The sequence below is a fragment of the Pholcus phalangioides genome, unplaced genomic scaffold, assembly GCF_987345545.1.
Source record: "Pholcus phalangioides strain wild (caught in Gottingen) unplaced genomic scaffold, Ppha-v1.0 ptg000017l_1, whole genome shotgun sequence".
NCBI lineage: Eukaryota > Metazoa > Arthropoda > Arachnida > Araneae > Pholcidae > Pholcus > Pholcus phalangioides.
In genome coordinates, this window is record NW_028301610.1 from 38692321 (window position 1) to 38717907 (window position 25587).

Sequence of the window (25587 nt, forward strand, 5' to 3'; positions counted from 1 at the left end):
CCTTTGAATGATCATGCTCCCAATAAGGTATTTGACGACCAGAATTGATGCCTTTGTACTTTACGGTATCCTCACAAGTCACTATCCTTTCTGTTGTTTTTTTTTATATTTCAAAAGCATTTATATACCACTCGCATTATTTTGAGGAAGAATAAAAATTTTCAATTTTTTCGCACTATAATTTTTTAAATTGCTCACCATTGGCTTTTATTTTAGTACATTTGGGTAGAATTTGATAAGTCAAATTGAATGACACCTTACATAAGGTAATAGCACAACTGGGCCTTAAGCTACACTGTTTTCCAGGATGGGACAGGGCAGTTTTAGTACTTCATGTTTGCGACTCTATTGTGCCATCTAATGATATCATACTGCAATCAAATTTGTATCACTCGAAACTTTGTCTTTCCAACGAGATATATTGGATGTGTGTATGTATAAAAGTTACATGTGTTGTATAAGTTATTCTGATTTATTTTCATGTTGATTTCTAAGACATTCACATAAAAAGTTCTTTTGGTCAAAGCTGACTTTCTCACTAATCACACATACATTCATTGTTTAAAAAAGGAAATGGTTGATGTGTAAAGTTGTTAAAGAAAATTCCAGGTTCAGAAGAAGAAAATATTAGAGGTTCTACATTGTAATTTTAGTTATGAATTAAAATATTTATTAAAATAATTTCAATATTTGATTTCAATACAAAATAAAAATAAATCCAAGTAAACTTCTTTAAAAATATGGAAATTATGACAAATATCTCAACATATGACAATAAATTTATTAATAAAATAATTTATATATTTGACTAAATTCGAAAAATACATAATTTCTATATGTTGTAGGCAGTCCTAAAATAGTCATTGCTTCAGTTTAAAACATTTGGGTTTATGACCTTTTTAATAGGCTGCATTTCAGTAAACTTCAGTTCTAATTTGTACACCCCCTTTGAATAATATTTATGCATGGATTGGAATAAATAACTCATGTATCATAGAGAAATTTTCCTTCTTGTAATTCCTGGTCAAGAACCACTGGTTTAAAAATCATATTGTCTGATGATGAAAAGTGACACTCAGTTCCTCTGTGGACAAATGTTCTGGCATGGAACAACATTCACCTTTTTAAAATTGTCACCTAAAAGATAAAATGTGAATATAAGACATCAAAAATGATAAGCTATCAAGTACCTTATCTCACTTATCTGAAAAAAATATGCTGAAATTAAATGCTCATAATAGAAATGCCCAACGCTGCCTAGATAAGATTGTATTTGTTAGCTCAAACTCTAGCCAAGGCACCTATAGTTAGTGCATGCTTTTAGATGAAGAGTTTGAAAACAACTTTGAAAAACTGTGATAAGAAAAGCCTTCTCTAAGCTTTACTGTCTCTTTTTCTCTTAAATGAATATCATGAACCCAATAACAGTGAAATTGCAAGAAAAACATATATAAATGGAGTTTTTTTTTATTTTTCTCTCACTTAGGTATTCATTCTTTTAGATGATGAATGCATAAACTAAAATTGTTTTTTTATACATGATCCTCACGTATTACCAAGGGATCGGCATGATCCATCCAGGGAATTTTTTAGTGTTAGTAGATATCCATGCCCGAATCAGGATTTGATCCCAGACCTACACAGTGCGGGCCTAGTTACCTAACCACTCGACTGTCAGGCAGCAAAAAAATGGAAAAATATTAAATTTTTATATATTTTTTTATTTCATTTTTTTGTAAAATCAAAAGTCTCTTAGAAGAATAGGTGCCAAGGGAGGCAAAATTTTGATTAGGGACACCACTTCTGTTACACCACTTGCCTACGACACTACTGCAAGTGATATTCAGAATTCTGTAGCTTGCTTTAGAAATACTTTTAGAGACAAAGAATGCTGCTCATCATTTTGAATTTCATTTAAAAAGGCATCCGTCTATAACATCAGGCTTTTCAGGAGAGAAGAGATCCACACTCATCAGAACCAGTCCATTCATCATTCTATTGAAGAATTATGTTGTATAATCAGATGAATATTGCTTAATAAATGAATCAAATGACAACAAAATCTTCGGTTGGTAGAGGTTATTCCAAAAATGTGAAACAAGAATTATGAAAAATATTTGCAAACCACAAGTTTGTTTCCTAACTTATCATGTGCCAGTGAAAGGTTTGCATGACTAGGTCTGACAATATGCCTTAGTTGGAAGAGACTCAATTAACCCCTTCTAAGGTCGTCTAACTTCTTATACTACTTCCTAAGTACTCCTTTGGAAAGTGCATATTGCACTATAATAGATACTTGCTATTGTACAAGTCCAATATATTCAATAAAATAAAAATTGTTTCATCTATTGGTATTCTCAAAACAATAATAAATCGCAAGAAAAGAGACATTCGGGAAAAAAAAATGGCCCATGAAAAGGCTAAAAGGTTTTACTTACACTACGCTTAATGTTGTTAGTTCTTAAATTTCATTTTTTTATCCTTCTCAAGCTACTCCCTATACTTATTATACCAATGATAGTATTTTACACCACACTTTAGAACAGAGGTTCTCAACTGGGGGACCCTAGGATATTTAAGGGCACCATGGATGGAAATCTCGTAAAAGGGGAGCCATGAAGAAATTTGTAAAAGGAGCAACCAAAAAAAATTTAATTTCAAACAAAATGCATAGAATATTTTTTTTTTTTTGTAATTTTTTCCATATTAAAAAATAACATTAACATGAGGGAAGGAACATGAAGTAACTCGTTGCCATTCAGTTGAGTGGTTAGGGAGCTAGCTTCTCACTGTGCAGGTCTGAGTTCGAATCCCGGTTCGGGCATAGATGTCTATCAACACTAACAAATTTCTTGGACAGATCATGCTGATTCCTTGGGAATACAAGAGAAAATCATATTAAAAAAAGAAAAAACAGTTGCATATAACCCGGGTGGTTTTACAACATACATTATGCGGCTGACAGTAGGCCATGACACAAACTATATAAAAGAGGCTTCAGCAAAATTGAGTAACTGATAGGAAATTGTGTGCGGCTCGAAGAATTTTCATACAAAGAGGCTACCACTGAATGAGCAGATAAAGATTTGTTCACCGTTCATTGACATTCTTTTGAGTGTTGATTATAGTGATGGTTGTAAATGTAATCCTAGAAAAAAAAGGGTGAAAAATTAAAGTTTTTCAACAACAAAGCGTAGCTCAAAGCTTTCCTCAGCCACACACTTGGGAGTTGGAAAATTGAATACAGAATGCTGTGGTAAATTTTTTGACTTTCGAGAGGGGTGCCAATCCCATAGCTGCCAACTTTTGAAAATGAAAATTAGGGAGATTTTCGCACGGACCCGTATTTTAAACTAAAACCACTTCCTAATAGATTCAATAGGGATTTTCCACGCATAAAAGTTAAAGCGTAGAGAATAAAATCCCTACTCAAGAATTGAAGTCAAATAAAATAGGGATTTTACACACGTAATTTAAACTCTTGGGAATAAAATACCTATACGAAAAACAAGTCAAATTGGAGGCCAAAACTTCAATGGTGATCTAAAAAATATATATATTGTGTTCAATCTGAAACGATGTGAACAAACATTCTGCGCGAATGACCCTAAAATCATCAGAAGATGAAGGGAAAAAAGCGTAAATTTTTGAAGAACACGATTTTTTGTGACACTTGCTTGATGTTTTTTTTTATTTCATATGGGTGATGAGATGTCAGTCTTTCCACCAAGACCGATGTTTATGTCCTTAATACAACTTGTACAAAAAGAAAAAGTCTGCCTTTTTCTGGAACATTTAATGAAAGAAAATTCGTCAGAACAAGTATTTTTAAAATTGATTAAATATTTTTTGCTTATTCATGTTTTATTGCACATACGTATTATTATCCAGGACTATTGACTGCTAAGCTATTTCCCTTCACGATAAGACAAACAACTTTTCTTGTTACCATCACAGGGTTTGTAAAACTTCCTTAAAAAGGAATTTCCCTCTATTCCCCCCATTTACGATGGGGCTTACGAGAAAGAACCCACCATTAGCCCTATTTACAACGTGTGACATCATTACTAAAGGGGAAAAAACAGAGGCAAAAGACGTTTTGCCCAACAAAAAATTACTTGCGTATTGTTTTCAGAAGTGGGGATTCTTTTTAAATGAAGTAGGGAATGTTTAGCGGCAATTGGGGGATTTTTTGTGATTTTCGTAAAAATTCGGGAGATTTAAGAACTTTTCAGGAGGTCAATAGATGAAGCTAAAATTCGGGAGACTTGGCAGCTATGCAATCCATTGCCTTTGCTGAAAAAGAATACTGTTGGGCTATTAGGGACCGTTCAAGTATTGCATAAGTAAATTTTTAGCCATTTTTAACCCTCCCTTGTCAGCAAAATTTTGTCATCACTGCCTCCTACTTCCTAATGTATATTGGTGGGATCAGAAACATACGAGGGATGAGGCATAGGGGGCTCGTGTGCCCCCCAGACGAAAAAAAAGTTTTTTTAATTCAAAAAATATTTTAAAAAAAATTTTGAAAGAAAATACTTTTATACGTTATTATAATCAATTTCTGTTAATTTCAATGATATTTGAAGGGTAAGAACTCAAAAATTCATTGGGACCCACCCTTTACGCCATATATGGTAAACCCTTGACCTGCGGGCCAAACTGTGGCCCTGAAGGTTATCTGATGTGGCTTGCCCCCCCCCCCAACCTAATTTTGTAAAATTGAACTAAGCGCCACATTTACAAATTGCTTAAATGACCCGTGGCACAATTCCAGAGCATTTAAGTGGCCTGTGGAACACTTTCAGATCACTGAAATAGGCCTCAACGATCACTTTCACATTCAAAGGTCACCTAAGTAACCCGCGACAAAGTTACAGAACACTTAAATGATCCGTGGCACATTTAGAGATCCCTTGAGTGACATGTGGCACAGTTTTAGAGCATTTAAGCAGCCCCCCAGTGTGGTTCTACATTGCTCAAATTACCCACAAAACATTCCCAGATTACTTAAGTGATCCGTGGTATAATTATGGATCACTTGAGTGATGTGTGGCACAGTTCCAGAGCACTTGAAGGATCCGTGAAACATTTAGAGATCATTAAAGTGGCTCTTTAGGGGACTTATCAATAGGTACAATGTTAGTTCAAATGCCCAATAACTATTGAAAGGTTTTTTCCATTTTTGGCACACAGAATAAGATGCCATTAAGAATATTTCATATTTTCATAAAGGTTGGTTGATGACGTAAGCATCGTCCAAACCCCCCTCTCCCCCCTTGTCATCAAAAGTCAGCAAATCGAAAACCCCCTCCCCCCCTATCGATGCTGACGTAATACCTGAATGACCCCTTACTACTGGAAAAGAAGGGGGGATCACACAGCGATATTTGTTAACCTCCCCCCCCCCCTGTGCTGAGGCTAGACAATATGGTCCTTAGGGCAGGGTCATGAACAGAAATCAATGAAAAATAATTAATTTAGACCTTTGATTTTGTTGGCAGGATATTTCAATGCCTACCAAAGAATCCGAGTATTTAAAAGATTAAATTTAACACTTGAAGTATTTAAAAACTTTGAGTTTCACAAAAACAAGCATATGATTTTTTTTTTTTTTTTTTTTGTGCGTTTAACCAATTTGTCATAAGCTTGTATTATCATTATACAGTTGAGAGGAATGTACATATATACAATGCCACTTTATTGAATTTGTTATTTTTTTGCAACTCTATTTCTCATTAAGATTTCTCATTTGAAGTGGTCCAGTTATAACATTTTAATGACTGTTTTTCAAAAACATTATAAGTAGAACCCATTGCATCTCAATGGAAATATCACAAAAATTCAATTGTTTTAACTACATGTTAAACTTTGTGATATAAAACCATACATAAGAAAAAATACCTAGGAAATTAAATTTTTTAAAGCTATATTGCTGTATAACTTGAGAAACTGCAATTGGCATAACATTACTGTTGTTTCAATCTCAAGTATTCGTATGCTATTAATTTTAATTTAATAGTAAAAACATACTTAAAAACATGTTTAAGAAGGTCTTATCTTATTTTGGTTTCTATATCTAATCAAAGATGATGTATTAAGACTTCCTCCATGACTGACACCACCAGCAACTCTTTAAAGGTTTTTTAATCATTATTGTATGTTTCCTAGTAAAAGGCTTGCAGCATTCTTAAGAACTTCAATACAATTTTCCTACTCTGCAAGAACAATGCTGTTAATTAGAAAAAAAAATTCCAAAAGGATGTATCACCACATTTAAAACAATTTAAATCCATTTATTTGGGACTCGCTGTATCTGCTGATTTCTCAGAAAAGTGCAATAAATTCTCGCGTAAATGTACACTTTGAAATATCCATAACCGGCTGAATGCATCTCTTCGTATCTGTCAACCTGAAGTTAATGTTTTTTTAATTGATTATACACATGAGAATCTAGTTCAGCAACGCGTTTTCACAATCTGTAACAATTGTGCAGATTTGATAGTTGGAAATGATGTTCATAGATTCCAAAGATTTGGAGTTTAAGTCGAAGTGAAAATGTCAAATAATTGAAATTAATGTGTCGCATAAGTGAAATCTTAATGTTGAAAGGTACGTAGCAGCTATCTTCAATCTAGCACTTATGAACACCATGTTGCTTCTCGAAGCACCAAGAGTGCTCGTGTAGCTTGTCATCCAGCAAGACATGAATGTAGAGATGAATGTATATCTCATCTCACCGTATCGAAATTGAAGTCAATAAACTGATAATTTCCTTACTTGAAATCTGATTTTTTATAATTTCTGATGGGTTTGAAATTCTTATAATGAATCATTGTATGCTCACAAATTATTTAAACTCATTTTTTCCAAATGAACAGTTTTGTCACTGCGTACATGATTTCTCTGGAATGAATGGTTCAAACAAATATTCTAAAATTCCTCACACTTATTTTTGTTTTAATTCATAGTAGCCCTACAACATGAACCTATATCTTTGATATATGTATTATAATTGAAAATTATATGAAAGTTTAAACTCTTAACTTTCAATTGTGTGGCTACTTCCTCATTATCACTTTTATCTCCATGAAGAGTATGAAAGTAATAAAGCTGCTTGCTACCACTTTTTGTAATTTTTATCATTATAAGAATGCACATTTTGAAAGCTAAAACTGATAACTCTGAATAAAACTATTAACAATTATGCAAGAAAAAACTAATTTGTAAATAATATAAATTCCATCCAGTATAATAACTTTATGATATTGTGTCGTCTTCAAGCGCAAAGTTCACATTGTGTTTTTTACTGTAATGTATTACAATTTTCTTTTATTAATTGAAAGTTAATAAATGTAAACATATTTATACTTCAAACGATATTTGAATAACTATCTTCTAACAAGAAAATGGGGGGGGGGAGCAGGGCCGGATTAACCATTAAGCAAAATAAGCACGACGTGCTTAGAGTATCAAGAGAAAAGGGGCACTGCAAAAAATAATCAAAGAGTACTCTTTTCCTAATTTAATTTTTTCCCCAGCATCAGTCACCCAGTAGAAAATCTTAAAAATTTTAAGAACACTTGATTGTACACAGTTTGAAAATCATCAAAAGGTTGACCAGGGCTGTAACTAAGGGAAGGAGGGTCTGGTGCCCGAGCTCTGGACCAGGAAGGGTGCCGAGTTTTAAATTTTTTTTGTTAAAACTTGTGAGGAGGCGCTGAGATGGATACAAATCCTCCAAGCAACAGGGTAATTTTACTTTCTAGTTGCAGCTCTGAAGGTAATACAAAAGCAGAGAAACAGTTTAATTGCAAACAAGAACTTGTCAATGCTCAGTTTTCAGATTGAAATTTTGCTCTACTTCCATAAAGTAAGCCTAGAGCTGTCTCAACAGCATCATAGGGTAAAAAAAAAATCCTGAGCTGCCACCCCTCTTCTACCTAGCTATAAATACCTGCGCTTACCAATTTGCATACTTACTTTCTCGAAAACTTTAACCAGATGATATTGTCATGAAGCCTCCACTTGGCAATCGAAGCTCCCGAACTGTCGGATCATAGGTCTCGAGTGAAATGATTTTTCTAAATACCTTCCTCCCCACTTAAAAATACCTACTTACCAATTTACATACTTGAAAATTGTAAACAGACCTAATTGTCATGTGTTAAGGTTAAAGCAAACGGGATGGGGCACCAAAATCATTTGTGTGCTTAGGGGCCTTCATATGGGTTGATCCAGCCCTGGAGGGGGGAAATGAATCATGGTTGCAAAGGGGGGCCACAGGAATGAGAAATGGTTGAAAGGTGGCCAGGGGCCAAAAAAGGTTGAGAACCACTGCTTTAGAAAATTTTGTGAACCAATCAATCACTTGAGAGAAATGAGGGAATCCTGTGTAATTCTTTGTTTTCTGTGTACATGCAACTAAGTTAAAAACAACAAAGCTGGTTTATTCATTGTTTATCTTGACATTTTTATATATCCTTGAAATAAAGTGTTATTCATGCTGATGATTACAAGGCTGGTGAATGAAGAATTGAAATAATATACTACACGTGTTGATGTGTGAAATTCAAATCATTACTTTTTGTTTAGACACGCAAATCAAAAATTTGATTTCTGTTCAACAGGTAATTTGAAAATCTTGATACCTCTATGCTCGATTTCTCTATCCTAACTAATAAATATGTATTTGATTTGAAAGTAAAGATTAAACATTCATCCCATGCATCTGTAAGATGCACATGTATTTGCATTCTTTTCCATATGTGAAAGTGTGATAGTATTTAACTCATTGTCATAAATGGTATGAAAAATTTGCAGTGAGTACTAGAACATTTTCTTCAGAAAAAAAAGTAATGCATAACACAAGGAGTGCCAATAAAATATTTTAATACTTAGTAATTTTAAATGATGAAATGAATCATCATTCTTCCATTCATCACTACCATCACAGCAATCACATATTCCATCATTCACTTTAGATGAACTCACTGAGACAGGATTACCAGAGTCTTTTTGCCAAAGACAGAAAAATCTGAAGTAAGAGAAAACACTGTTGTGAATATATATCATTTTAATATCAACGTAATCATTAATGTTACAACAATTTTTCAGTAGTGTTTCTACTGAAATTGTGATCAAAGCAGCATTGAGGTGAACAATTTGATATGAATTGGTACGCAACTTTTCATCAAATCTTTTTACTTGAATAGTAATTAAGCAAAAAATATCACCACGAAAAAAAAAACGTAATCACATGTTAACCCATGCACAATTACAGCAATCTAATTAAAGCATCTAGCTGACTTTTATTTAGTTGTTTGACTAGCGAATGTAACTAGGTATTTCAATACATATCCACATACTCATGGATAATGAAATTTTTGATCCAACAAAGAAACATCAAATTAAGCTAAATTTTCAACTGACATGATGATAGTGTGAATGACAGTCCTAAAAATAGAGCTACAAAACAATTGCGGCAGAATCTGTGGTACATATTATGGCTAAGATCAATAGCTTGCACATTGTCTGGTACTACCATGCACGCTCTATTATTGCCAGGTAAAGAGTCTAACAGATATTCAGCATTGTGTAGCACAAAAAGAACCTACAGTCAGTGAAATATGCGAGATGTTTGGGTAGCTGGGATTTCAACTGGTCCCACATATGCTTGATATGGGACAAAATTGTTTTTTCTTAGCAACTTTTCTTTGGGTAAAGCTGATAACAGAAGAATGGTTTCGTGTTATTAATGAACCAATTTTGACCTTTTGAGAAAAGGTTAGCAGGAGTTTTCAAAAACTGTTTGCAATCAATTGGTGCGGTAAATCAATGAGAAGAATTTTAAGTCAAAACTATCTTCTGTTTTGCAAGACATCATACCCTTTGTTCGTAAAGAGCATGTTTGTTTGTCGTAACCCCCCCCCCCCCCACAGTAAAAGTGCATAATCTTTATCTGGAAAAGAAAAGGGCATTTAGAAAATACAAAACTGGAACAGGTGACCCGGCATCATTTACTGAAAAAAGAAGGGCATTGATTAGGAAAAGTAAAAAGGAAGTTGAATCTAAGTTGACAGATAACATTGGCACTGGCCCAAAGGGACCATTCAAGTATTACGTAAGCAGATTTTCAGCCATTTTTGATCCCCTCCCCCTTGTCAGCAAAACACTGTTCTTCCCCCCCCCCCCATCAGCAAAATTTCGTCAATAGCTTAGAATATTTCATACCTTCAAAAAGGGGTGCTTATGACGTAAGCTACCGTCCAACCCCAATCCCCCCTTGTCATCAAAAGTCAGCAAATCTGAAAACCCCTTTCTCCCCCCCCCCCTCAATGCTGATGTAATACTTGAATGACCCCGAAATCATTTTTCAAGTATTTCAACAATGGATGTAAGGGAACAGTTGGTCCCTCTCGATAAAAGGGTAGAGAGCACTGTAGGCATTTGTGGTGTTTCAATGATTTTTCATGTCAATTTTTAATAAGGAAGATGATATCCAAAGTATGGGTATGTCATATGGTGATAAAAGCTTCAATGATATTCAAGTGGAAGATGTGAAAGTCCTAAATCTTCTAAAAAATGTATGTGCAAGCAAAGCACCAGGAGATATTTATCCTAGGATCCTTAGGGAATGCACTAATGAACTGTTGGGGCCAGTTGCACAGATTTACAGAAGTAGTGTTGCTGAGGGTGTCATCCCCACCGTCGCCAGAGTGGTGGTCGGCTGAGGTTGGTTTTCTGTGGTTCCCAACTTCAAGGCGCGAATGAGAGCCAATCTCCCCTTCAAAAAGTCTCGCCAGAGAGCAACAGACCTACAAATAGTACAAATGTAATCCAAACATAACACATCACTCACTTCACTTCTGAAATGTAGATGGCAGCACTGAAAAATCAAACAGTACTACATACGAGTTCATACTGTTAGGTACACACACAGTTACACTTCCGGCACAACTCACTAGGTAGTAAATTACCCATAGATGGTGATAGACCTGAGTTGTGCTCAGTTTGAAAGAAAGAGGGTGTCGTCCCAGGGCATTGGATGCTTGCTAATATGGTTCCGATATTTAAAAAAGGTAGTAGAGAAACTGTCAAATTATTGTTCAGTGATTTTGATGAGCTCCCTCTCAAAAATTTAAAAAATTATCAAAAGGAACTGGTAAAGTAGATAGACAAGAATAATGTATTGTTAAAAAACCAGCATGGGTTCATAAAGGGTAATTCATTCATAACAGACCTCCTTTGCTTCTATGATCACGTGACTAAGGCTTTAGGAAAAAAGGGCAAAAGCATGGATGTTGTTTCTCTTGATTTCTAGAAGGCATCTGATTTGGTCCAACATGGTAAACTCTTGAAGCATTTACATGAGATTGGAATTGGTGGTAACTTGTTACATTGGATAGAATTGTAGTTGAATGATAGGTCACAACAGGGTTGTGAATTTTCTGATTGGACAGGTGTGAAAAGTGGAGTCAATCAAGGAAGTATCCTTGGGCCTATATTTTTATCTTTTTTTTATTGGTAAACTCAAATTATTGATGCGATTTTTACAAATTCATAGATGATAAAGCTAATGGGGTGGTGGGGAATCCAAGCAATAGGGAGATGCTCCAGACAAACTTGAATATGATCATGTGCTTATTAATGTAACATGACCTTTAGTTTTGATAATTGCATGGTTGCTCATTTTGGTTCGATCAACCCAAGTTTCATTTACGAGTTTAATAATATTATCCTGGATGCAACTAGCGTCACCAATTTGGGAATTTTCATTGACAAAAAAAATTAACTTTTATACCACAAGCCCAAAAACCCAATTAGAAAAAAAGTTGTTGCCCTTTCTCTCCTGATGCCAACTAAAAAATTCTATGTTTCTAAGTCCAATATTCACTGAAATTTGAATTAGAAAAACAGGAAATTTAAGTTAGCATTAAATGCAAGTAAACTGTTTTACCCACATAACTACAATAACTATACAACCCCTTGCAACATGAATGACATCTGATTACTACAGGTTATTTGAATACTTTTTCTGATTGGAAGTATGCCTCTTAGGATCAATGGTTCACCAATAAAATGCTATAACACCCTGTATATTTCCTATAACATATATTTTATTAGTTTGGTTTTTTGGGGAGGATTAGTATGCAAGGTAATTTGTCTGTTTTTGCCTCTGATTTTGTACTATTTCTGACTAATAGGTTATTTTTTTATACAAAAAAATTAACACATTTTGAAGACAAAATTTAATTGGTCGAATGGCCGATGCGTTTTCGACTCTACAATGGAGAGCTGTCATCAGGACCTCGTGGTCAGAAATCACACAAATGAGTCCTATAAGGGTGATGTTTATGTCTGGAGAGTTCACCTTCGTATTTGTTGAGTCCGAGTGGTCTTTAGATGCGAATTGGGGCACCATCTGTTGCAAAGTGTTGAAAATCCTGTCTTGACTGAGGTTAATAAAACCTGTCCAGGCTGACGAAATAGGTGGCGTGTTCCTTCCATCATTAACGAGGAAATCCTGGCATGTTCTGATGAAGTATTCCTCGAGAAAATTCAGTTCGGAATTGTGTTGCTTTTTTAAAAACAGATGCTTTCTCAAAATCAAAATTATGTGAAAGTTGCCAACAGTGTTGGGCAATAGCCAAACTATGTCAGTCCCTTCTCAACATGCTTTAGGTGTTCAAGAACTCAAATATTTAGATTTTTTCTAGTTTGGCCAACATATCCTTTTTCGCAATTCTTGCATGGGATGAAGTAGATACCAGATTCTTTGGAGGGTGAGAAAGGACCTTTGAGTTGGGAAAAGGGGAGTTTATTTGTTGGCTGGAATATTGTACAGAAGTCGAAATTCTTTAAGATAGATGAGATCATGAAACTTGAAAAATCCAATGGAAGAACGACAGTATTAGAAAACTTTTTTGAGTCAGCTGGGAGCAAGTTCGCCGTGCGTGTCTGGGTAATTTTTTTAGGATCTTGTCGATGATAAAAGGTGAAAAACCATGATTGGAAGTGACGTCACAAAGGATATTGTGTTCATTCTGGAGGGAGGCTGAATCACTGCAAAGTTTTAGTGCTCGATGAACTAAAAAAGAAAATGACGAAAGTTTCTGATTGGGAGGATGAAAGGATTTTGCATGAGGTGGCATGGAGATAGCAAATGGCTTACGATACACAGATGTATGAAATTCAGTGTCTGTCTTTTTAATGAGCACATCAAGAAAATTGCTCACTTCTATAAACTCACCTTTCCCCAACTCAAAGATCCTCTCTCACCCTCCAAAGAATCTGGTATCTACTTCATCCCATGCAAGAATTGTGAAAAAGGATATATTGGCCAAACTAGGAGTAATCTGAATATTTGAGTTCTCGGACACTGAAAGCATGTTGAGAAGGGACAGACAAATAGTTTGGCTATTGCCCAACACTGTTGGCAACTTTCACATAATTTTGATTTTGAGAAAGCATCTGTTTTTTTAAAAAAAACTACAAAATTCTGATCTGAATTTTCTTGAGGGATACTTCATCAAAACATGCCAGGATTTCCTTATTAATGATGGAAGGAACATGCCACCTATTTCGTCAGCTTGGACAGGCTTTATTAACCTCAGTCAAGACAGGATTTTCAACACTTTGCAACAGATGACGCCCCAATGCGCATCCAAAGACCACTTGGACTCTACAAAGGCAAACTCTCCGGACAACCAGACATAAACATCACCCCTCCACGAGTCATTTGTGATTTCTGACCACGAGGTCCTGATAGCGGCTCTTCATTGTAGAGCCGAAACGCATTGACCATTCGACAAATTAAATTTTACCTGTCTTTAAAACGTGTAAACCAGGCAAAGTTCTAATTTTTGTGATAATAGATTATCAGGCATTTAACAATTACTCATCATTCAATGCTCTACAACTCTGCGATCAATAATTTTTTTCTATCTTGATTTGTTAACTGTTATATTTTTCTAACCTCTGAATTTAGTCAATTTTTTTTTTGAATGCTACCACTGGCTGCACTCAATCATATATAGTCATTTCAATATATATCACTATAACACTGCTGAAAAATTTTGTTGAAAAAAAACGATTCTTCTATACACCCTGTATACACAACAGAAAAACTTTTTAAAATAATTATTCAACATTGTTTTTTAATCAGTGCTTCCTAGTAATTTTCGCACATAAATCATGAAGCACAGTTGAACCCCGATTTAACACCACCATTTGTTTAGAACTTTGCATTAGGCTATATAGTATAATGGTCAACTGGTGTTTTAAAAGCCTCCAATTCCACAATTACATTTTTTTAGGGATGATCAGTATTTTCTTCAGTATTATCTTTTGACCAACATTCTGTTCATATTTCATAAGCACTCAATGTCCAGTTTTAATGGTCTTATTATACAGTGGACTCTCGCTGCCCATTTGAATAATAAACTTCTGCTTACAAGACTTGCAGACATGTTTTCCTTTTCTACACTTAAAGAAAACCCACCTAAAATGCTGGATTAGCACACAGCTGGATTATCGAGTCTACTGTACTTGAATTTAATATCTTGAGTTCATGCATCATGCAATTTGCCAATGTTAAAGGGGTTTACCCACAAAAGTGAAATAAATGATTGATTAATGAACTAGCAAAACATCTTTTACATTCACATGTCAAGAAAAGGCAAATTAAAATTTTTTTGCTCATTTTAGTTTCTTAGTATTCAAATAATTTCTTGAAATGATTTTTCTTTTTGTGGCATAGAAAATCCCCAATATCGGTCAATGGCTTTTCCACAATAGCACTAATTATTGTTGACCATGGGTAGTTTTACACACATGGATCAATTTGACCAAAACCTATATTTAGTAACTAATTTTGAATGCAGTTTTTCCTTCCACTCAGAATGGGAACTTTTACAATAGCTATAATTGTGCAGTATTTTTGGCACCATCTGTGTTTTATGACTAAAGTGCAAGTCATTTTTCTGTGTTAGAAAAGATTTTGACAGGAGGTAAAATGAAGGTGTTTCAAAATCATGACATGTTGGAACTTTTGTGTTCTTTGTTACATTTGACTGATGAACACGACCAAGTAGAAGTTGAAAAGAGGTGTGCTACCGCACCCTACACACACAATAGATCAAAATTAGTCATACTTTTCTGCAGTCTAGTTGAATATCTTCCTTTATACTTGCAAAATAACAATCTCCCTTCACATAATGAAACAAGCTCAGTTATGAGCTCTCCCTCATTGATTGCGCTTATTGGTTTTTTAAATATAGTAGTGAATAAAAATGTAATGGCAAAGCAGTAATGATGTCCTGTTGACAAACTAGAGTAAAAGCAACCTTGTATAAACTAGGGTTGGTGCTAAATCGAGAGGGGTGCTATTTCGGGGTTCAACTGTATTCAAAATGATCATAAATTAAATACATTCACCTTCCTCTATTGCAAGCTGATGTACTTGGTTCATCCGAAAAATCAGCGCAATCACAGTAGTCATCATTTACAAAAGAAAATGGAATGAGTTCTCCACTGTATATGCATTTGTAAAAAGGTGTATACAGATTCTGATGAGAAAATAATACTCCTGGTAGAAATCCCTTACATTCCTCCAATTGAAATGAATAATCAGGCTTTTTAATCAGTATTTTCTTTATCAGTTGGCTACATTTTTGTGACCATGCTGAATTTTGTCTCGCAATCTGTATAACTTCATGTGACCATGCTGACTTTTGTCTCACATCAATCTGTATAATTTCACTGCGTTTTGAGTGCTTTTCCATTTGGGCAATATAATAAAATTGATAAAAAACAAACAAAGCTCCAATCACAATCAGAGCCCTCAAAATATGTTTCTTGCGAAAAAAAGCCATATGTATAGCAGCAATTAGATGAACTAGATGTTTCCATGTGTTTTCTTTTTCTAAATTTTATACAAACTGAAAGAAAAGAAAATTCTTAATGTTTTATATGCCCAAGGAGCAAAACAATTTGATATGTGCTATAAAGAAATCTGATACAGCAAAGTCAAGTATAACTATATTAACGAACTAAAACAAATTTTTTTATAAATTTATTAAATTAAATACAAATTTTACATTTCTATAAATGAAATTTCCATGAACATCAATAAAAACTTGCCAAATTATGAACAACCATAATGATGGAAGAGAGCAAAATAGAAATATGATATTTTTTATAGATATGAAACTTTTTCTCACACCCTCTCCCAATATTTTTTCCTTTCATTTAGAAAAAATTTCTCTTACAGAACTTTCAATCAGAAATAAACTTTCATAGCATAATAAAACAACATATTATACAATGAGCAAAATAAGAATAAGTTTTCCATTTTTCACACAAAAGGAAGGAATTCAGAAAATATCAATCGGATATTCCAAAAAACATAGGATAATTCAGCACAATAAAACACCAATGTGTCCCTGAACATAGTATTTTAAAGATACAAATGAACAAGATGTCTAAGACATATACAGTGGGACAAAAAACAACTATACAGTAGAGTCTCAATAATCCGAGGTGAACGGAACTGAGGCACCCTTGGATTATTCGGAAAAAAAATACAAAAGAATTATGGCATCTCATATTCCTGGGGCCTGATATGAATGCTATTATTTTTCCACTATAAATTTACTATAGAGAAGCTTGTGAAAAATTCTGGCATGAAGGTCTAGCGAAGCCCCCAGACTAGGGATCAAAACTAGCTAAAACTGAAATTACTCGCATTCATTAGAAAAATTGAACAAAATGAAACAGCTCATTCTTGGTGAGAAACAAAGTGAGAGGGTTTTTTTTTTAGCTTCAGATTACAAAGAATCTCAAACTTTTGAGACTCCGGTCATCAATAGTCTACTGTTTATCTGTAATCTATTACTTCTTGTTCTACAAACAATAAAGTACATCAGCAATTTTCAATGAGTGCGCTGCATCATTCTAGGGCACTGTGAAATCATTCAAAGTTGGCATGAGATAATAAAATTATATTGAGCGTGAAGATGTTGTTTTCCAACTACTTGACTAATTTTGCACAGCAATTCCAAGTGCCATTGAAGTACCCTGAATTCAGGGGAGTAACGAAATAGTGTCTTGTATTCCAGTATCTCTGAGATACGAGACATTGGATATTCCCAAGGGTGCAATGAATATATTAAGTTTGAGAGTTTTCTAACATACATTATTAATGTAACAAATATAGCATACTACTGTTTCAAAATGTTACTTTTATTCTGAATGAAAAATGAAAAAATATAATAAATTTTCGGGACAATATTATAAAACCTATCATGCTGAAAAACTAATGAATTTTAGTAATAAATTAATAAATGAATAAAAAAACACAGTTGGGGTCTGATTATTATCACAAAGAAAGAATAGTGTTCATTTTTATGTACACAGCTCTTGATTTCATTGCAGTCGTTCCTTTTTTTTTAGTAAATGTACCAAACTGATACAAGGAACAGCCTAGCAATAAAAGTATGCTGAACATATAAAATTGATGCAATCTCAGAATCAAAAAGTTCATAAATAAACTATAATCAATCATTCATTTGATCATTTTCGTCACACCACTGTCATTTTCTGTATGCAAGGACTAATTAGACTGGGGCCTTCAATTTACTGCCGTTTCCGAACGGCAGACTTGTTTTTTATACTCATCGAGAGGTTGGTGCGCTTAACCCCTTGATGGGAGACTCTCTGCGGTAGCAATTTTTTCTGCCATCATGTCGCTGTTTCTGGTGTACCCATGTCAGGAAAGTTTTCTGACAAGGATGAACCAGTTATAAATTGTAATCAAGGTATATTGATAATGAGCTTTTGCTACTTAGCAAATCTAATTTTTAAATATGCTTAGCATTGTTGGTTTTAAAACTTGTTTGAAAAAAAAGGAATCATTTTTTCATCTCTTTATTTTATTTTTTCATTTCAAAAGCATGATCTCTTCAAATGTTATTACTACTAAGATGTACATCGATTTCAAATATTTACTATAGGCCTATCGAAAATATATACCAGTTGCTCTGTGAACCTGAGTTTCATTAGATCAAAAGTTCACTGATAACTGATGATGGTTCAGAGATTTCTTAGGGTTCTACACGGAAATGTTAATTTCTATTCTCTCCATCCAAATCCACAAAAATGTGAAGGTCTCTCGCAAGCATGAAAGTATTACATGAAGCAGTGTGATTGTAATGAACTCAAATCTTTTCAACATAGAATTTTGAACACAGAAAACTAATGCATAGATATGACATATTTTTTTCATTGCTATGGAAGTTTGTGTCCCCAAAGCAGAATGTTTTTCATTGTTCTGCAATGAGCCCTCGACTGACTGGAAATGTTCTGCAGTTCCCATAATAGTGTTTTCTAATTTTTCTTAAAATTCTTCCAGATTGTTCTGTGACATACGTCGGCATATTCTGCTTTGGGGGTGTTTGTGTGATCAATAATGCTTCGTTTTAAATATAAAATTTGACATTTGCTGAATTTTAGGCACATCTAAAAAGAATAAGATAAAAGAATGTGTTGAACAATCCTCTATTACTGGTTAAGACAGCTCTGGATTCACGTGCACCAAATCAGGCAGTGTAAAGCCATAAAATCTCTTCTCTCAATGACTTGCAAGTGGTAGGTCAAAAAAAAATTATTAAGTTTGCAGAGAGAACAAAGCAAAGTTGGTAAAAAAAACCAAAAACCGGTTTTTGTTTGAACCAGGTTTTTTGGTTTTAACATTCACATTAAAAACAATAAGATTTCTGAAAATCTTTCAAACTTCTAATAATTAAAATAAAATGTTTATTAATGTAATTAACACAATTCCACATTAATTAATCTATAAATATTTCTTACATTTTAATGAAAACTAGCTTTTGCAATTTAATTATTTTATAGCTGAACTACGGGTTTGAGAATTCTTAATATTATTAACACTATTATAAAGATGTTTTCTCCAGTAATTTTCAATATGTTTAATTACGACTATTTTGTAAAAAACTGATAAAAACTAAGCAATTACTGTGGGTTCAATTAGATTATATCTAAAGTTCTGATTTCAAAACACTAAAATAAGAACCACTGGTCAGAATGGCATGAAAATTTGCATGAATGCTCCTGAGACAATGAAATTTTGCATGGCGAAGGGGGGAAAATACTTAAAAATGTAAAATAGATGGCGCTGTACTCATTCTGCACATGAGAACAAGCGACATCACAAAAATATGAAGTAATTTAAACAAACTACAACGTACACAAGAAATGTTAAATATGTTGTCCACCATGTTCTGGCTGTGAGGTAGAAGTGGAAAAATGCTTGTTCAACTACGGATCAGAGTATGTTATGGTAATGATGTGCGGAGGTGCTTTCAATTTACCAAAGTTTGCAATCCAACCACTGCACATAACTTGGGATATCTCCAAAGACAAAAGTTGCAAAGGTATAGTAGAGTTCACCTATCAGGTGAACATGCTGGCCAGATGTCATATCATTTAACCTTTCCGGGACTTTATGACCCATTCTCATGCTGAAAGACACATTATCACAAAATCAAAAAAAAAAATTCTCGTACTTACACTTCATTCTAACAAGGATGCATATAAAAAATTTTAGGTGCCAAAACCAATTTTCTAGCCACCCGGCATCTGGGATTTGTCCAGCCTTGTTATTCACACACTGATGCTGTTGGAAGTGCAAAATGATATGGTTGCACAAAATAGATTATACCGCTGGCCAAGTACAGCATCATCTACTTGTACATTTTAAAGTTTTTTTTTCTTTAACCAAAGAGAATTCTATTGTTTCCTGCAATAGATCCATGCAAATTTTAAAGCCATTCTGACAGGCAGTTCTTATTCATGTTTTGGAATCAGAACTTTAATTATCATCACCTTGTATATAGCTGGTTATTTTTCATAAATCACTTACTACTGTACATCCTAACCAAATGGTGGCCCAGTCAATATTCCAAGGAATTTCTAACTGAAAATTATTTGGACAGGGATCACCAGCCACTTCACAAACTGGCCAATTTCGGGCTTTTACTACTGTACAGTAAAACCTTGATTAACTGGGAGTAATGTTGAAAATATGTAAAAAAATAATTCAATATTTAGCCTGGTGGCGATATACAGTTCGAGATGTGCTGCTTCCTATGAAAAGAAAATGTTTGAGGTAATGTAACCACTAGTCAAAGCTGGCTAAAGAGTCTCTTTAACCAGCTTTGCCACTAGTACACTGGTCTTTGTCCTTTAGGAGCAGCTGGTGTCTTTTTGGATTATAACACCTGCCCTTGGGATGACAGTGAAGTCACTACTGTTGCTGCTTCTTTGTGAAGAAAAAAAAGCCTGGGAGATAATTACACCACATATGTGTGATGCAATCCTCATTCATGAATTTGCTCAAGATTCAGAATGTAGCGCAAAGTTACAAAATGCAGTAAGAATGACAAATTTTAATACAGTATATAATTTTCAACAACTAAAATACTTAATATGAAAGAAAATTTATATTCCGGCCACTTTCATGAGATTTTTTTTAAAAAACTACTTGTATCATCTTACACTATTTAAATATATACCATCAGAATAGAAAATGTAGTAAGAATTAATCATTTTGGCTAATAATGAACCAATATATTTTTCAGGGGGAAAATTATACTTTGGGGAACAGCTTTGGTATAACGGACACGCCAAATTGGCGACTTTTTTCCGGCGATAAGTTGCCATCGTTGGCGCACTCTGGTTCGGTGTTGTTCTGCTGGGTTGTCGCTGTTCTGGAAAATTCTGCCAGGCGGCGTTAGTTGTTCTAGCGCGTCTTTTCAAACAGCCGTACAGCCATTTTGTCATTTGTGCTTGTTCCGAGTGTTTGGATTACATTTTCGTCGCAGGTCAGGTTGTATTGTTCCCTTTTTTTTCCCTTTATTTAAATAGTGCCCGTATTTTATTTATACCCTGATCGCTTTATTATTTAAACAACGGTCCGGGCTTTATACCCTGATCGCTTTATTATTTAAACAACGGTCCGGGCTTTATTTAAACCCAGATCGATTTATTATTTAAACAACGGTCCGGGCTTCATTTAAACAATGCCCGGGTTTTATTTAAACCCTGATCGATTTATTTTTCCACAAGTTTTATTTTTTAAACAATCCAGAGCTTATTTTTGTTTATACCATTTGTTTTTATTGTTTTTTACTGTTTTCTATGCTGGCGTTTTTTTTTCCTGGCGCACGTAGTGTCTGGCGGCTTTTTCTCGGACCGTTGGACATATTTGGCGTTGGAAAAAAAAGTCGCCAAAAATCGCCAACCTGTCCCTTATACCAAAGCTGTTCCGTCTTAAATAAGGCCATAAAGTAATGGGTGCTGATGAGTGAGGAAAATATAGTAAGTATTACGCATGTCTGACTTCAGAATAGATGAGCGCTTCCGTTTTTTTCAGAAATGGACGGACAATGCACATAAAATAATTAAATATTGACGCTATAACACATTTAGAAATCAAAACAGGCCCGGAATCATAACACCATGTCCTTCATTCATCTCTCATGTTTCCACTTTGCCAAAACAATATTAGGATTTCATAGCAGGCAGGGTTGCTAGTAGTTTACACAAACTGGAAGTTTTTTTTTTTTTTTATCTTTCTTTCTCTCCTCCATCTCTTTCTCAAGAAGATTAAGTAAATTTTTAACATATATTTCCATTGATTTTTTTTTTATATATATTTCAATTTCAATATCAAAGTGTTACAATACAACAGTAATTTTCCTGATTTCCCATAAATTTTTCTCAGGATTTTGGATATGTTAAATTGCAAAAATTCCCAAGAATATAAATAAAAAAGGCTTTCGTGGCCATCATGTAAATTAGAATTAAATGTAAAAGTTTTCAGGTTTTTTGGCCGACGTGAAGTACAGTTTTTGTCTTTCGACGTTTCGTTGGCCTCGTCTGGATTGGTCTGACCAATCCCGACAAGGCAGTGCGACTCAAGCAGAGAGAAGGTGTAAGTAGCCTTTTGCCCTCATTACACAATTCTTGAAAATATTCACCACTTGTGCAAACAAAACATGACAAAAACTGTACTTCCCGTCGACCAAGAAACCCAAAAACTTTTAAATTTAATTCCCAAGAATTGTTAGGCAATAATTCTCACCTGTAAACTTTAATACCAACCATGAGAATAATAATTGTCGAGTTATGAAGGTTCTGCTATACTATAAAATGTATGCAGATGTTAAGGGTGACAACAATACATGTCATTTAATAGACAAGCAGATGAACCGGATTCTATTTGTTGTTAAGTAGACCCTATGCGAATGTACCAGAGGCCACAGTTACGTATTATCCAATGAACATTGACTACTTGATTATTACGTTGGTACAGTTTTCTGAGCACTTGACTTAAAATTTAGTTCACTATTAAACTAATTGACATGTGCAAACAGGCCTTTAGTTGTAGTAATACTTCACTAAGCAACTTGGCTATAATAGCCATATTATTTCGAAAGTTTGGAACACAGAATAGAGGTACCAATATTGATTTGGTGATATTTTAATAAATATGTTGTCAACAGAATGGTGTTGGTCAATAATATCACCAAATACCAGTCAGCGAGAATGATGCTGGTTGAGAAAATCACAATTGATACCGCTATTCTAAGAACATTTCAAAGTTTGTTAATTCTTTTTTCAACCTTCATCACATTACATACTACAAAAATTATATATAAATTATATTATAGTTCTGGACAATAGTTTGTGCATATATAAAATAAGGTATTCATGACAAAAACGGTGCACATTATAAAATAAACGGTGATTTACTATCACCGTTTCAACTTGACACGATTGAAATGATCTCATTTATCATCATTAAATAATCTACTTGGAACGTTTGAGGTAAAAATACCTGGAAGACATAGAATGTGACTCCTGTGGAGACAGGGCCGCAACTATATATTTTGTTAAACGGGGCAAGCCGGCATTTTGGTGCCCCTTGTAATGTAGAAGAAGCAGTTAAAGGATGAATTTGGCGCCCTCTTGTGGTTCAGCGCCCGGGGCACCAGACCAGCCTGCAGGGGCGGCTTATGCGAGGGTGCGGCACACCCGGGCGGCAGGTTGTAAGTGGCGGCAACGCAGACTTTAGTTAAGACCCCAAAATTTAACACAGTGAAAATTTACATGGCATCACGCTTTTGAATCATACTCGACAACGGAAACGTTGAGAAAATAGACAGGGCCTGTAATACCAGAAACAAGAATGTAAGCTACCGGAGCGGCTCGAGACAAAATCTGTACCCGTGCGGGACCTATATATTCTAGAAACCTTGGGTTTTGCCAAAGCCGCTTGAAAGACTCTTAATGCAGCTTTGGGGTTTTCAAAGCGTATCAATAATACGTCTTTAATACGCTTTGGGGGTTTTGCTCAGAGTTGCCAGCAAGGTTTCTAGAATATATAGGTTGCCATGTCCTTCAAAAATTCCCAGCTAAAATCGTCTTCGAAAGTAACCAAAAAGTAGCCCAAAATATTTGAACTTGTGCTGCCATCTATGAAGCAACAAGCGAGCTACAGTTTCACGATATTCTAGCATGAAAAGGTGTGGCTTATAGCTCTCTTTTCTTGTTATAGTCACTAACACCATTAAAGAACAAACTTGTTTCCAAGCCCAACAGGGCGCTAGCTTTTAAAAAAAAAGTAAAAAATTAAATAATCTGCACAAACATCAAAATGGCTTCACGCAAAATCGCATGAGCAGATGGCGAAAATAGATGAAGGGGGTATGGGCCGCTACCACAGCGGCGATTGGGGCCCCGGCCCACCAATTATGATCATGGTCATAGTCACTAACCCTCCCCCCCCCCCACTTTTCACTTTTTCGTAAAAAATATGTTTTTTTTTTACCGAATAAATTGATTTTGAAAATTTGCGAAAGTCAGGGCTACACATTCTCTCTCCTGGAAAAACGGCCCAGAGATGCCCTGGAGTCGCGGCCGTCTTAAAAGCATCATGGGTCCCCGTGGGCAAATTGATTCTACTCAGCCCTCTATCCACACTGCAAATGCCTACTTACCAATTCACATGCTTAATCTCAATGCAAATCTTAACCATATCTCATTTTTTATTCCCCCCCCCCCCCCGCCGCTCTTCATTCAAGGCCTCCGTGACGTGCCCCCGGGTTGGCCCATGCGTCAAGACGGCACTGCCTCAAATTGTGCATTGGTGTCTACGAAATTTGGTAGAATGATTTTAAATATTAGGTATGGGTCCCAGACCAGATTTTTCACGGTCTAGTAAACAAAAAAAGTGAAGAACTCTTCTGGGTTCCTGGCAGGGTCGTTTTAAGAACATCATGGGCCCCGAGAGCCAATATTTTTCTGATTCCCTACGTGGAAAATCCCCGAAAAATACAACTACCTCTCGATTTTCTGAGGCCCCTCTTCTCTTGAGGCCCCCGGGCTCATGCGTTAAGACAGAACTGGTTCCCGGGCTTGAGCCCTGCCAGCTCCACGCTTGTAGAGGCTACGATTTCTTTCACAGGCTTCTGTGGTCTAGACATGGCCCCCACAAAGGGTGGGCTGTCAAGGCTTCAGCCCTGGGACCCGGGATTTTCAACATTTTTTTTTTCACTCTATAAATTCATCATAAAGGGGGCCCCGCGGAAGTGTTGTCAGGGGCCCCACAAAAGCTCGCAGCCCGGGGTCCTGCTTCAGGATGGGGGGGGGGGCATGGGTCTAGATACTGTGTTTCCCAATCGTCGGGCCGGAGCAACACCTTCTATAGCAGAAGGCCTCCGTGCGAAGCTCGTGACGTCACTGAAGTCTCCCATTTCCCTTATAATGTTGGATATACTACTTCACTTATACTACATTGGATATATTATAACCGATTGGCCGCGGTAAAGGTTGAAAACCACTGATCTAGAGCCTAGGACAATTTCCCAAGTTTTTGTTTTACGGTCCCTTCAATTATTGGGTGGCAATGGCATTATGGTTGAAAGTTCTGGCTTTCCATAGTTGGGTGAGATGCCCCCCCCCACCCCTTCTGCCTTGTCAGGAAGAAAACACAACATGAAATGGGGACCGAAGTGAAAAAGAAAAACTTCTTTCCTTCAAGCAAAGAAAAATAGGGAGAAATTCGCTATGAACACAATTTTGGAAAAACCGCCCAAAAAACCGCCACCCGCCAAAGCCAAAAATTTCCCGCCAAACCGTTTTCAAACCAGCCCAATTTGGCGGGAAAACCGCCAATCTGGCAACTCTAGTTTTGCTCCTCCTGCCTATTGCCCCCTCCCCATAGCTCCTACATCTCCTTCTTCTTCTTCTTTAATTATACAGGGCTTTATGCCTTCGGGCCATCCCCTGTTAGAGAAAAATATTCCACAAGAGTATAGAACATGTCATAAAAAATATGCCAACGAAAAAGTTACCATCAAACACAGAACACATAGGAATTCCAACATTTTCCATTCTTCTCTCTTCTTCAGAAGGGTATGGAAAAAAAAAACACACTAACCAGACGAAACAAACGCAGATGGAGGTGTTATATGCTTAGAGGAGAAATAAAGAAAAAAACTT

At 35.4% G+C, this 25587-nt stretch overlaps 1 protein-coding gene across 8 annotated transcripts; it reads right to left on the reverse strand.

Annotated features, from left to right (window-relative positions):
* Positions 1–761: 761 nt before the first annotated feature.
* LOC149073029 (uncharacterized) lies at positions 762–23543 on the reverse strand. 8 transcript variants are annotated; one of them, XM_089247057.1, is made up of 4 exons: positions 22922–23543; positions 15439–15941; positions 8898–9037; positions 762–1137 (listed from the first exon to the last, which is right to left on the reverse strand). In XM_089247057.1, exons 2-4 carry the CDS (start codon positions 15873–15875, stop codon positions 1076–1078), a joined length of 639 nt encoding a protein of 212 aa, XP_089103183.1. In that variant the 5' UTR covers positions 15876–15941; positions 22922–23543; the 3' UTR covers positions 762–1075. The 8 variants fall into 8 exon arrangements, with proteins under 8 accessions (XP_089103183.1, XP_089103187.1, XP_089103185.1 ...); XM_089247061.1 differs by having other exon boundaries at positions 23284–23489; XM_089247059.1 differs by having other exon boundaries at positions 23262–23489.
* Positions 23544–25587: the final 2044 nt, after the last annotated feature.